This window comes from Eptesicus fuscus, chromosome 6 (assembly GCF_027574615.1).
Source record: "Eptesicus fuscus isolate TK198812 chromosome 6, DD_ASM_mEF_20220401, whole genome shotgun sequence".
NCBI classification, from domain to species: Eukaryota; Metazoa; Chordata; class Mammalia; order Chiroptera; family Vespertilionidae; genus Eptesicus; species Eptesicus fuscus.
This window is the reverse complement of record NC_072478.1, coordinates 85,081,391-85,096,109: the sequence shown is the minus strand read 5'-3', so window position 1 is coordinate 85,096,109 and position 14,719 is coordinate 85,081,391. Positions and strand designations below refer to the sequence as shown.

Sequence of the window (14,719 nt, the reverse complement as noted above, 5' to 3'; positions counted from 1 at the left end):
CTGGCAGGGACACCCAGAGCGGTCACCTTTCCGAAATGAGGGTGGGGAGGGGGAGAAATCGGACCGGGAGCTGGCGGCAGGCGCTGGCGCTTTCCGGAGCTGGGCCCTCGAGGCCAGGAGGGCGACACCAGAGCGCTCTTCCTACCCCGGGACTGCAGCATCCCGGCCCGGAAAAGTCCCTCGCGCCCCCTGGTGGCCGTGGAGCGGCCTGGCTCCGCCGCACAAGCAAGTCACCAAAAAAAAAAAAAAAAAAAAAAAGGAAGAAAAAGAAAAAGTGGGTGAGGCAGATGCAAAGAGGAAAATCAATAGGGATAAGAGAGAAGAGGGAGGAGTCGCGGATCAGCCATTCCCATTCTTGTCTTACGGGGTCCCAGCTGGCACCGCAAAAGAAAAAAAAAACGCCCGGGCGTGAACGCGAGTGGAGGAGGTTGTGTGTGCGGGGGGGCCGAGGGTGAAAGGGGGACCAGGGAGATTTACTTTTGTCTCTGGCAGCCGCCGCGGGAGCCCGGGAGGGGGGCGGAGGCGAGGGGAGGCGGCGGCGCGGCCAGCGCACCACTCGCTCCACCTGATCGCGGGGCGCTGTGCGCGGAGGAAGGCGCGGGCGAGCCGGAGCCGGAGCCGGAGCGGGAGGGAGGGACGCCGCTGCTCAGCCGCCGCCGCCACCATGTCCTACCAAGGCAAGAAGAACATCCCGAGGATCACGGTGAGTCCGGGCGCCGCCGCCTCCCTCCCTCTCTCGCCGGGTCCGCTGCGCTGCGGGCGGGGCGGCTTGGATCCCTGGTCCGGTCCCCGGGGAGGGACGGGGACCCGGGTCTGGGGGTGGAGAGCGGCGGTCAGTCAAGCCGGCGCGGAGGGCGCCACCCAGACGGAGCGACCCTGGGGCTTGGGGAAAACAAAACAAAGAGGAAACCCAAACACGGGCGCGGAGAATTTAGGACCGTGTAGCCTCCTTTCCCACCGCCCGGTAGTTCCCCGAGAACCCTGGGCTCACGGCTGTCCCTGAATCCCCGCTCCTCCTTGGGGTGTCGGGGTGCGCCGCCCCAGGCCGGGGGTGCTTTTTGTCCAAGGTGGCTTTGGGCGGGGCGGGGTGTGGAGGGGTGACACCTTTCCCCAGGGAACCCGGCAGCCCGGCCGCGCCCCTCTCCCAGCTCCAGCCCCGTGGCGCTGCCCGCCGTGCCGCTAGGGTGATCGGGGTGTCTGGACCATCCGTCCTCACCGTGTCCCCTTCTTGCCTGCATTCACCCGATTCATATTTCAGTGCGTCATATTCGGGACTGGACAGCTAACGTGGCTGGAGCGGGCATGACAACTGTTGTTGTGTGTTTTTTTGTTGTTTGGTTTTTGCCCTCCGTGCATTTTACATTTTTTTCGTGTCCTTTCTCCTCCCCATCCCAAGAAAAGGCTGAGTTTTTAGAGCAGATTTTAGTTTGCAATCGCAGGCGCATGCTGTGTGCATGCGGTGTCCAACTGCCATTGTGTGCGAGACGGAGCCAGCCTGGGCCTTGCGGGTGTCAGATGCGCTGGGCGAGCCCTGGGCGGGGTTGCGAGGGGAGGTGCCATTGTCAGGTATGGAAGCACCCTTACTCCTACCAGCAAGATGCTTTCGCCCCAACATACCGCGCCCTGGGCTGGGATGCCTCCAGAATATCCTGAAATGATGCCCCCCCAAAGGAAGGGCCATACCACAAGCTAGGATGGGCATTTAAAAAATAAAATAAAATAAAATAAAAGCAAAACAAAAAGAACACCCACTGACATTCGGTAGTTGAGCGCGGAGCAGTGCAGTTGTGCTTTGTCTGTAGTGAAGGGGGGGGGGGTGTGTGTGCAGGGTGTGTGGTGTGTAGTAAGGGAATGGGTGGCTACTCCATCTTTGCAGGGCAAACAAAGGAAGTGATCAGCTGGCCCCTGGGAGGCTCTGCAGCTGCCCTAGGGCACAGCTGTACCTGCTGCTGCACTTAATTGGCCTCAATTCATTAGGTTTTGCTGTGGGCATCAGTCTGCTTGCACTTGTTCGGTTGCGCTTGGAACACCCTGTGCGGTGGTGATGGCCATGCAGGACCTTCCCCTCGGTAGGCGGCAGGAAGCTGTTCTTGCCTCCCGTGCACTTGGCTGAGTGCTTTATTTCTGTTGCAGCATCCTACATTTTTCATGCACTTGCGCTTCATTCCACACAAGTGTGCCCCACCCCTACTGCTGTTTACCTGGTCCCAGGGAAGAAACACTCTCCCCAGGGAAAGCGTTGGGATGGGTAGGGATCCTTTTGTCAGGTAGAGGGGATGGGTTTAAACCCATCCTTCTTTGCCATTCATTACTTGATGCCATTAACTTCACATTATTGAAGACACATTGTAGGTCATTTACAATGCACAGTATTTTCTCAGAGCCACTTGCTTTTGCGAAGAGCTGTGGAGGGTATAGTAAAAACGAAAAGGCTGATTAGGACAAAAGCTCACTGTTGATACTTATTTCCCTAACTCAGAGGAGATGCGCCCAGCTGTCATGCTATATATACAGGAGGTATGGGGCATATATGCCACTTGCCTTACATCCGGTATGCATTTGCCAGTTCTCCTGGTTGGGATAAGCAGAGAATAGATTTCCCCCACCCCCCTAGTCTGAAGATTGCAATGGTTCTTATGGACTTAGCCTGTGATATGGCATTGAGGGCCACGCCCATTCTTCTAGGCATCATGTAAGCCACCCTTAAGGGAAGATGCAGAAATTTAGCCCTGATAACTCACCTGCCGTAGAAGCCACCATGTGTGTGGCTGTGTCTTAATCTCAGGGTCAGGTTTGCAAGGGGTTCCCTTTTGTTCCTTTTGGATGCTCTTCCCTGGGGTGCATCCTTCATTTTCAGTGCGGCTTCCATCCTTTCTCTCTGCGCGTGGGGCGTGGTGCTGCATAGCAGCCTCCGCTTGAAGCTGGGGCTGTGTCTCCAGCAGCTGTGACAGGAATGTACAATGGCTGTGAATTTCTTCAAGCCAGGCTGCCTGACATTCATTGTTGAAAGGGGAGGGGGGCAAGACGGATAGGGCAGGAGTGAGGGGGATGCTGGTCTTTGGGAGCAAGAAATCCATTTGTAGATTTTTTTTATGCTTTGTGTTGTATTTCCACGAACAAGGATTTTATTTCAGAATAAAATACTTTTCTACTTTTGCAGTCTAGAGATGATTATGGTTATCCACATATACAAGGGTTATCTCTACAGTTAACATAAAAACATGTATATATATATATATATATATATATATATATGATATATATATATATAATATGATTAAAGATTTAAATATAACATATATCCCCTACTGTCAATTCTAGTACTTTTTAATGGTAAGATTGTGGAATTTGAATTAAGTCTATTATCCTCTCCATATTCCTTCCTGTGAAGGCTGCCCCACCCAGTAGCTGAAATGTCACTTTAATCTGAGGATGGGTGAGGACAATCTTTCTTGGCCCTGCACCCTCCTCTACCTTCCCAGGCACCCCCGCCTGCCACAATTTGGGGGGCCTCAGAAAGGTTTTGTTTGTTGTCTTTCCTCCCACCTATTTGTGCTGCCCTCCTGAGATTAAAGCCTCTCTCTGCACTGTGTTCATGGGTTTCCTGGGCAGGGGGAGAGGGTGGGGTTCTCTGTGGCTGGCGGATGGGCTGGGGCTTTCCCTGTGAGCATCTCAGGCCGCAGCGGTCATGGTGCCTTCCTAGGTCATCTGTCTGTGTGCATGACCTGAACAGCCTTCCTCAAGACTAGTCCTAGTTTCTAGATGTCAGACACTGGCATTTTGGAGCAGGGCCCTTGTATTGTCATTCACCTCTGTCTCCACTAACTAGCACAGGGCCTACTACATGGACACCCAATGATGATCGGGTAAATCAAGAAATGACTTAAAAAGTGTTCCTAAGGAGACTAGCTCACGCCCACTGAGTGTCTATTACATGCATTGTCTCATTGCATCCCTGAATGGACACTGAGAGAGGTACTACAGTTATCCTGATTGTGCAGATTTAAAAAAAAACTACCTGAAAATCCAATGCATTTGGCCCAGGTCAGAGCTACAATGTTAGAGGCAGGATGCACACCTGTACACCCAGCTGAAATCAAAGTACATGCCTCTGCTTCTGCCATCGCTGTTGCTTGGGGTTGGTGGGGCAGATGGTTTGGAAGAAAGACTCAGACAGTCTCTACTCCTGGTAGGACTTGTGAAGCATTGGTCATTGTCAACCAATTCTGTAACATGGCCCCTCTTACTTTTTATGGTCACTGAATACAAATGCCAATTTTAGGGGTGGTAGCTACCATATCAATGCTACAGGCAGAATATTTGGATAATCACAGTCGTTGTTCTCCTCTGATATAAGCTACAACTTGAAGCTGACCGCAGGAGTGGGTAGGGAGCTAATGTGTAGATTCCAGTGCTTTCCATGTATTCTCTTAGCAGAGTCTCCGCAAGAAAACCATTTCACAGTTAAGGAAGTTGAAACACAGATAACTAGGCGAAGTCAGTTACCCAGTGTTACACAGTGAGACTTCGGGGGCAAAGCTGGAAATGAAATCCAGGTCGTGTCTGACTGCACAACCTCAGCCGCCCTGGTACAGCCACAGCCTCCCAGAGGCACCTGCAGGTGTTGAAAGGTGTAGCTAGAACTCCCGAATTCCCTCTGGGAGACCAATCCCAGAGAGCTGGCTTTTTGCAAATACTAATTGGATTTCTGTAAATACATTCTGGCAGATAATTAATGCATTTCCCCTGCCTTGGAGGTTGGGCCATTTGTGTGTGATGTTTGGGACTTGCCGGATTACATCCTCAGTTGGAACGGGACCTGGAGAGTTCTGTCTAGGGCACCTAGTCTGAGCGCTGGGGGTGATTGTGAGCGCTGTGGGGGCCATGGGAATTGTTTTGGAGGAGAAGTGAGGGGGAATGCTTAGGGACTTGGGGGGATACCCAAGTGTCTGTAACAGTGGAGCAGGGGAAAGTGCAGCCCCGCCCCTGGATCTATGTCTTCCTCTTCCTCCCACTTTGGATTGGGAGCAGATATGAGGAGATGGAGGACTAGCATTTGGGAGACCGAAGGAAGAGAGGCCATCCAAAGTCAGCTCTGTCCACGTAAGGCCAATTCCGGCGTAAAAGGCAGAGGAAAACTATCAGAGATGTAGGAATGGAAAGCATCTTAGGTATCTGATCATGGACATCTCAGCCCAGGCCCTGCCTGGGGTGCTCAAATGTACTTTGTATTTTGAGCAGGTATGTGAGCAGGTCTGATTCTCAGCCAGGTTATTTCTCTTTCTCAAAGAGCAGCAAAACGCCTCAGGCGAATAAAGAGCTATTAGTAACAGAGGGAGCCAGCTGGGCAGTTGGGGGAATTCTAAGGAAATAGGTTTCCTGAGAATATTCAAGTCTCCGTGGTAGAGCTGTCAGTTTATAAATAAAAATCCATCCTGCTTATCTCACTGGGCTGCTGAAAGGCTCAAATGAGGAGTGCCCATGAAAGTGGTCTGTGAACCCCGGATGTAGCCAAGAGAGTAAACACTGATTTATTTATACAATCTCAACCACTTTGGAATGTGGAAATGAATAAAGGAAGACTTGACAATGTCTAGAGTAGAAAGAGACTACTTAGGAAACTTTAAAAAAATACTACTTTTCAAAAACAGACAAAAATGAGCACAATGTTATATAAAAACCATTATTTTTTTTTTCCTGCTCTAGTTATGTTACAATGTTCCTCAGAATTATCTTGGCATTCATTTGTGCTCATCTAAGAGAGGCCTTTAGATCGCCTCTGGATGTGCAGACAGAGACTCTCCCTCAACCCAAATAAAGGACACTTTTCTTAGTGGAACTGGATTGTTTTCTGTCCTAATCAGCTTCTAGCCTGGAGCAACACAGGTTACAAATCCCCTTTCTAGCAATTTCTTCATAACTTCCTGTCCAGTGGCTTTTTCTCTGCCCTTTCTCCTCAGTTGGAAAAAAATAAAATTGAGTTTGAAAAAGAACAAAAATCTCTTCAGATCCTAACAGGCTCTCTGTTCTTTATGTATTGACATCTTTCATGGAACTACTTATGACTGCTTATTGCATTTGAAAAAAATGACAATATGTTTACAGTCGTGGGACTGTCTCCCTGGGATGGAAATGTGCACGTCTTTGATTAAATCAGCGCTTCTAATCATAAGGGGACTGGGGATTTGAATATGTCATCGCCTCCGAGGATGGACGTTAACCGGAGGCCTGGACTGCTCCCTGGTTACTCCCTCCTCAAATCAATGCCCCTCTCTACCTGTTCTCCCATTTTCTGTAGGCTAGTGCGAAGCAAATGGGAAAGACCCTGGACAACCCAGACAAACAGGCTCCTCTCTTTTCCAACTCCTCTGCTGTGAAATCCCTCTCTCATCAGACTCAGTATGTGTCTACCTCAGTATGTGAAATGGACCAAAAAAATAGTTTAGTGGGATAGGAAGATTCCCCACCTGACCTCTTCTGTTGGCCCTAGTCTAGATTGTGGGGAACTCGGTGGTTAGAAAGACGGGACAAAGCATAGTGGAGTTATTATTAAATGCCTACTGTTTATTCAGTGCCTTAGCACACACTACATGGATTATCCCATTTAACTCGTGACAACTCCTGTAGCTATAGTTACTCACCATCGTTTTGTGGTCTGGATAGAGGCTCAGAGAGATTGAGTAACTTGACTCAAGTCACACAGCTGGAAAAGCAAGATCTTGGGATGGATCCCTCCAGAGGTGAGTTAGTTTCACAGGCAAGAAAGCAGTAACTCCATACCCACAGGTGACTATCCCCACCTCCCATCACCTCCAGCTGTCCACTCCTGTTAGCTCACAAATGTCGGTCAGCGCTCACAGGATAGAAGGAGTGGGGATGGCCTGGCCAAGCCTATCACATCACCATTGGAACAACAACCGAGTGCACGGCTTCCTGACAGTGGTCCATGCGTTGCTCTGCCAGCTGTCTGAGTTCGCTTCTGGCTGTTGCCCAGGAGCATGTATGAGTGGAAAAGGATGGAAAAACAGATGCTGCTTTTCTCCCTTGCCTAAGTGCAGATCTGGGCCCAGCGCCCCTTTTCACTCTGAGTCCCTGTCCACTTCCAGGACATAGACAGAGCCAGGCTCCCTGTTCCCATCCAGCCAGGCAGAGAGACAGACCCTGGACACACCCAGATGCGGGAGCTCCACTCTCGGGCGGCCCAGGAACCCAACCGGGACATCTGGAATTCAAAGACACGTTTCTTATGGCTTCATCAATCTGTTTTTCTTTCCTATGGAAGCACTGGACAGTGAGATTTGAAGGATAAAATGAGATTTTATCTTTTAAGAGAGGAGTTCCTCTGACTAGTAGAGACAAGGATCCCTCTTGTTTTGGGATGCAGGGGAAGGAAGAGAACCCCGGATGGAGTGTCAGCACCTTTGGTTCAGCCTGTCCTTGCCTCTCATTGACCTGTGACTTTGGGCCAACCCTTATTATCCTTCCCAGATTCTGTACCAGTCAAGCGAGGGCACTGAACTAGATGATCCCTAAAGTCCCTGCCAGTGCAAGTGACTCCGTGAGCTTGTGTGTTGTCTTCTGTTTTCTCATGAGATCACGGTCAGCCCCTCTCCACTTAGTTCCAGATTCACAGAGAGGAGTTCTAAGCCCTCCCCACCAGGGAAGGGAGAGCAGTGAGAAAATGGATGAGAGAACAGTTGTTGGCTTAAGCTCAGCAAGACCAGCCAACATCTGTGTTGGATATAAGGGTCTTTGGTTGCTTTTTTACCCTTAAAATCCCGGCCTTTTTCTCATTCAGACAGAGGACTTGGTTAATAGACTGTGCAGGAGAGAAATGGAATAATGATGACTGGTAGGTTCTTTCCTTAGCAGAGTGTTAGAATTAATTCAAATGAGTGTTATTAAAGTGATACCATGATCTCCTTGCTGGCACATACAGTCTCTCTTGCGGATAAGGCTACCACTGATAAGGGCACAAAGCCAACAATTGCCCCACATCTAGACTGGTCAAACAAACAAGCACAACCGACAGAAAACGACTCCCGGTGGTCTGTATATACTCACCAAGCCCTGTTCAGCCCCCCTGGCCAATATGTTAAATGTGATGGCTGACATCCACTAGAAATAACCCTCCCCAAAGGCCAAGTAATGCCATGGATGCTCCATGCTGGATGGTTTCTGTTTTGTTACCACTAAATCTCCAGTATTTAGTCTTTGGCACATATTAAGCCTTCTGTACGTATTTGTTGAATAAATGGGTACATTTAACACTTACTTTGCGGGAATAATTTCAAGGGAGAAAATGATCAGAATGTGCATGCGTTTGCGCTTGTACACCATCCTCCCTGTCACTGAAAACTTTTTAGAATAAGATCACCGGCTGAGAGAAGCGTGACGTTCCTTTAGTAGAAAATGCAGAGTTCACTGTAGCCGGGGACCTGACGGGCAAATGTACCAGGGAGGCCATCCATCAGTGGTACTTCTTGTTTCTGACCTCCATCCATTCTTCTCCTCCCAAATTCTGCATCGGGTCTCATTCTCAGCCTGTGTCAGGGGCCTGCCTGGGTACTTCTTGCTTGCAAGCAGAACCATCCTTTCTCGTGCTGCAAATGATTTAAAAGAATTAACAGGGACCTTTAGGTCTTCGTCCAAATGGAGAAAATTGTCACCATGACTTTTTGAAACAGGATCTGACACAGATTTTAACTTAAGCTGCTTCTGCCTTGGCGCAGAAAGCACAGTCATTAGAGTGATCAGCTGCGATTCCATAGGCCAGCCTGCATGTGGACAGCCCCCTCCGCCATTCACAGAGCTCGGTCAAGGAGCGGCCCGTGGTTCTTTTGTGTTTCCTTGTCAGGGCTGGCCCTTTCAATGGAATGCTTGTTTGCTTGTGTGTTTGTTTCCTTAAAGATTTTTAGTTCCTCACCTTAACATATATGTCAACTTTCTCTAGGCTTCTATTTGGAGCTTTTCCTGTTGCTGGCTTTTATTCTAACATCCATTCTTTGGTTTGAGGGGAGGGGACAGTGGAATACATTTTACCAAGCTCATCTCTGTTTGTAAACTTGTACAGTTCATGGCCTCACAATCTATGTTTACTAATAATGACTGGATCCTTTTAAAAGGAGCATCTATGATGGGAGGCAAAAGGAAAGTGTATTCATGGTACCTAAACCCTTTGATCAGAAAGCATTTGAAGTACTTTATGTATTAGAGTGTATCATCTATAATAATAATAATAAAAGGGTAATATGCTAATTAGACCGGACGTCTTTCAGATGTCATTCTGGATGTCCTTCCTGACGAAGCTGGGCCAGAGGGAAGCCAGCCTGGGTCCTGGGTGCCTGCGGGCAGCTGGAGGAAGGAAGCCCGGGTCCCGGTGCCAGAGGGAAGCCGGTGCTGGCAGCCGGGGGAAGGAAGGCCTACTTTTGCACGAATTTTCGTGCTTCGGGCCTTTAGCATATAATATAATCAGCTGTAATAACAGTATCCTGCTATTTTTTAAAAATACATTTTATTGATTTTTTACAGAGAGGAAGGGAGAGGGATAGAGAGCTAGAAACATCGATGAGAGAGAAACATCGACCAGCTGCCTCCTGCACACCCCCTACCGGGGATGTGCCCGCAACCAATGTACATGCCCTTGACCAGAACCGAACCTGGGACCTTTCAGTCCGCAGACCGACGCTCTATCCACTGAGCCAAACCGGTTTCGGCAATTCTGCTATTTTGTGATTGAATGAATAGTTATTGACCATCGACTCTGGGCCTAGCCATGTGATGCTTATCACAGGAGCATCTAATCTAGAACATAACAACAACAAGAATTAGCATTTGTTGTATCCTGCAGTAAGTGCTTCTCATCCATTATCTCATGTAATCCTTCAGACAACTCAATTTGGTAGATGGATTTCCAACTAGGCCTCCCATTGTACTGATGAGGAAATGTAAAGACATCTGGAAGTTTGCCTGAGATCACACAAGCCTTAACTGGTGGAACCAAAATTCCAACTGACTCAGAGCCCACATTTTTAACTCCACTATATGGTGCTACCTTGAATTCTAACTTCTCTTATCTTCTCCCACCTCTGAGGTCATGAGATGTTGGTTCAGACTGGACTTCACGTACTACAAGTGAAGGGTTAAGTCCTTCTCTATCCCTCTTTCCCCTGAGGCATGAGTGAGGAGTTCTGGCTATGGGAGCCAGGGGCTGCCCTCCTCTGCTTGGGGTTCCACGCAGGAGCACTGGCTGGTGTGGGAGCTCTTCAGCCTTCCCATGAGGAACAGCCTTGCTTCCGGGCAGCTCCACACTGCTGTATTACGCAGTCAACTTGCCAGGGATGTGCACCCGGGCCCCCCCCCTGCCCACCAGCCCTGAAAGCTCTTTTGCTTGAAGTAGCAAAATTACCAATGAGGGATTCTTCTTAACAGGGATTTGAATGCCATTTTCTCATCCCACACCCCATGCTGCACTCCCCAGCTTATTTTTTAAAAATGTATTTTTATTGATTTCAGAGAGGAAAAGAGAGGGAGGGAGAGAGACATAGAAACATCAATGATGAGAGAGAAAGAATCATTGATAGGCTGCCTCCTGCACACCCCTTACTGGGGATCGAGCCTGCATCGTGGGCATGTGCCCTGACTGGGAATCGAACTGTGACATCCTGGTTCATAGGTCAACGCTCAACCCACGCCAGTTGGGCCTTCCCAGCTTCTTGGTAAATCCTAAGCAAGATTCCATGGAGGTTTAGACTTAACCTGGCTCTGTGAAATTCATCATCAGAGCCTCCTTAGAGATGATTTTAATTTAGCCTTCCCTTACAGATGAGGAAACCAAGACCCAAATAGGGCTGAATGAATTAGGGCTTTTTCTGGCATCTGGTTTACTGTAGGGCACTGAGATTTTACAATTGAGTAGAAAAAAAACTTCTTTCAAATCCAAAAAAATGTATGAGTAGTTATAGAAATATGTATAAAAAAACCCACAAGAAAACAAAATGAGGACAATAAAAATAAGCTAACGTGAAATGAATCAGAGCTAGACATTGTAAACGTTATGAACACACCCATCTAAGACTTTTTCTTATGACTATATATGTCATTTATTAAAATGGTACCATATATTATTCATGTTGTTTTACATCCTGCTTTTCATTCCACAATATGTTAAGACATTTTCCCATGTTTTAAATAGTCTCTCTTAACATAAGTTTGAATACCTACATATTATCCCTATGCTTGGGGATCTGGTTAAATTAATCCCATTTTATTTAGTTTTTTCCTTTTTTTGGTGGTTTCCAAGGTCTTGGCATCAACAACAACAATGAAATGCTGGATTCATTTTCAGATGCTGCTCTTTAGTTGAAGTTAAATTCAAAGCTACCCCAGGACGAGAGGTGGAATAACTTGCCCAAAGTTGCTCAGCTCATGGGTATCAGACTATAGACCTGAATCCCGGTATCTTTAATCTTAGTCTTATCCTCTTGTTATCGCTCCGATTGCTTCAGCAGTTGTGCCATCTTCCAAGGAAATCTGTTTCCCCTCTCAAGTGAGCGTTTTGTTTTGTCGCCAGCACCCCTGCTTGCCTCCCCGTCTTGTTGAGGCTGTTGACGTTGCAGAGGTACACAGTGTCTTAGGACCTGAAGCTACACAGCTGGAAGGAAAACATGCCCAGTCCTTTCCCCCTAATGGCTTAACCTATACGCTTGGAAGCTGGTTTTAATTTGACATTTTCTCTGTGTGTGTTTGTTTTTAACCCCACCCCTTAATTCTTTCAAGGTGACCTTTGTTTGAAATCATACACCCTTGCCCCTCAAAGCCAATCCGTGCCCCAAAGCCTGATGAGATTACTTTGTTTGGGGATATTGATAAACTCAGAGTGGGGGTTTCTGGCTTATCCAACTAAATTGCTTTAAATTATGGCCTTAGAGTAAGTAAGGGCTTTAAACAACTCAGAAGGTTTGAAAGCAGTTGAATAGAATCCTCTGCTTCCAGAGGCTTCCTCCTCAGTTTATTCCACAAAGAAGGTATGTTTTCATTTTGTTTAGTTTTATTTCAATTACTTCATTGCCTGCTCTTTCTCAGACCCCTTTTTGCTGGGAAAAATTGTGGGAAAAGCTTAGCCTTGCTTGGTTAAGGGCAGGAAGAGAAATAAGGAATCTGTTATTCTAAACCCTCTCACTTTAATGATTAAGAAAATATGGGCCAAAGAGGGAAAATAATTTGCCAAAGGTCACACAGCAAAATAGTCCTATTTAAAAAAAAAGGGAAAAAAATAAAACAAAACACACACACACACACACACACACACACACACCACAAAGCTTAGGATTCATTTCTCTTGCTTTGATTCAGTGCTTTTCTTACACTCTTTTTGACGAGGATGGGGGAATGTGAGGGGCTGTTGTGATCTGAATTTGTCCCCACAAAATTCATGTGTTGAAGTCGTAATCCCTAGTATCTCAGGATGCGACTGTTGGAGATAGGGTCTTCAAAGAGGTAATTAAGTTAAATGAGGTCATCGGGGTGGGCCCTGTTCCAGTAGGACTGGTGTCCTTATGAGGAGAGGTTAGCACACAGGCACACACAGGACAAGACCCTGTGAGGACAGAAAGGAGAAGAGGGCCATTGATAAGCCAAGGAGAGAGGCCTCAGAAGAAACCAACTGCCCCCACACACCTTGATCTTGGTCTTCTAGCCTCTAGATTTGCGAGAAAATAAATTTCTGGTGTTTAAATTTAAGACGCTCAGCCTTTGATACTTTGTATGGCAGCCCTGGCAAACTAATACAGGGGGGAAGTTAAGAACAAAGACATATAAAAACTCAACACTTCAGCCCTGGCAGGTGGCTCAGTTGGTTGGAGCATCTTCCCATACACCAAAGGTTTCGGGTTTGATCCCAGGTTAGGGTGAGTATGGGAGGCAACCAATCTCCCTTCCTCTCTATAAAATTCTTGGGTGAGGATAAGCAAAAACAGCTTGGCCTGTGTTGCTGAGTGGTTGAGCATTGACCTCTGAACCAGGAGGTCATGGTTCGATTCCCAGTTGGGGCACATGCCCAGGTTACAGGCTCGGTCCCCAGAAAGGTGCATGTAGGAGGCAGCCAATCAATGATTCTCTCTCATCATTGATGTTTCTATCTCTCTCTCCCTCTCCCTTCCTCTCTGAAAATAATAAAAATATATTAAGAAACACAAAACTAACATCAAAGGTGGGAAGTTCTCAACAAACAGGAAAGGGAAACCCAGATAATTAATATTTACAAGGGATTATGCCATGCCAGAGCCCATGCTAACTGATTTTCAGGCATGATTTTATATACAGCATCTCATTCCATCCTTATAACATGCCTGGGTTATAGTTATCAGACCCACTTTACAGATGCAGAAACTGAGGCTCAGAAAGTTACATGGTTATTAACTAGCTGGTGCAATTAGCTCCAAATTCACCCCATTGTCTGACTTTAAAACCTTCACCTAGAACACTCTGCTCCTTCCCAATGAGGAAGTTAATCCAAGCTGTTTAGTAAACATTGCTATCAAGTTTTTTAAAGTTAATATATATTTTTTTCTTATTGTTAACTTTAAAAAATGACCTGTAATCTGCTTAATTGATTGGACAGGAAATTTTGGGTCTCTGATTTTAGAATGAAAACAGTGATCGGGGAAACTTAAAAAGATAACCAAGGTATTTGAGCTTCAGAACTAAGTCTTTCCAGTGGCTTACACCTTTGCATGTTAAAACACACAGATACACATAATAAAGAATTAATGTTGGTAGTGATGGACCCTAGGCCCCGAAGACATCTAACCCATCAAAGGAGTATCTATTACCAGCATTGGGTCATATTTGCTGAAGCAGGAAACCAGATCCATGCATCTGTAATATGAGCAGATGTGGAAACTGTCTATGCCAGAATTTTACAGTGACATATTTCAGAAGTATTTTTAAGAATAAGACCTGAAAAATATGCAGTTTACCAAAGAAACAAATTCCAGTTAACTTGAGCTGCTGGTAAACCCAGTTGTCATGATAGGAGAAATATGATTGGCTTTAAAGATTGAATGTAGATGGCTCTCTCACAACTGTGTCCTCCCTGGTTCAAAGTTGTGTGGTCTGTTAGTGCTTAAATGTATAGGTTTAAACCCACTTGGACTTTATTAGTAAGAAGACACAATCAAGTTAAGAGTTCATTGGGCTTTGTTTTCAGCATATGCTGGGGTTAAGCCCCAGTTAAGCCAGTCTTAGACTAGCTGTGCAATTTTGTTGCTTCTACCTTTAGACTAGAATATTAATTCAACCACTTCCCACCATTTTCATCACCCTAGCTCAAGCCTTTGTCATCTGATTGCAAGGCCCCCCTAGTTGAATCACCCCATGTGATCCTTTGAAAGTATAAATCAGATCCAATCACACCTCTGCTACTACATCTATTGCACTTGGAATGGCTCTCAGGGTTCCACGTGGGCTGGCCCTGACTCCATCTCTCCGGACTCCAATCCTGCCACTGCCCCTCAGTGACTTGGCAGCAGCTATCCTCCCCTCTCACTCCCCTTGGACCTGCCATGTCCATCTCCAGCTCAGAGCTTCTGTACTGGCCGCTCCCGCTAACTGGGGAGCAGTTCATTACCTGACTTCTCCCTCGGATCATTCAGAGCTCTGTCCAGCGGACAGCTTCTGAGACATGCCTTTGAAACCTCATTAGAGGCAGTCCCAGATT

At 47.0% G+C, this 14,719-nt stretch overlaps 1 protein-coding gene across 1 annotated transcript in view; it reads left to right on the top strand.

The window, feature by feature from the left end:
• The first annotated feature begins 483 nt into the window (after nt 1–483).
• Nucleotides 484–14,719, top strand: part of LOC103285324 (dihydropyrimidinase-related protein 3) — a 57,821-nt gene continuing 43,585 nt past the window's right edge. The window contains exon 1 of the mRNA XM_008140731.2: nt 484–703. Coding sequence (XP_008138953.1) covers nt 665–703 — 39 coding nt within the window. The 5' untranslated portion in view covers nt 484–664. The remainder of the gene's footprint in view (nt 704–14,719) is intronic.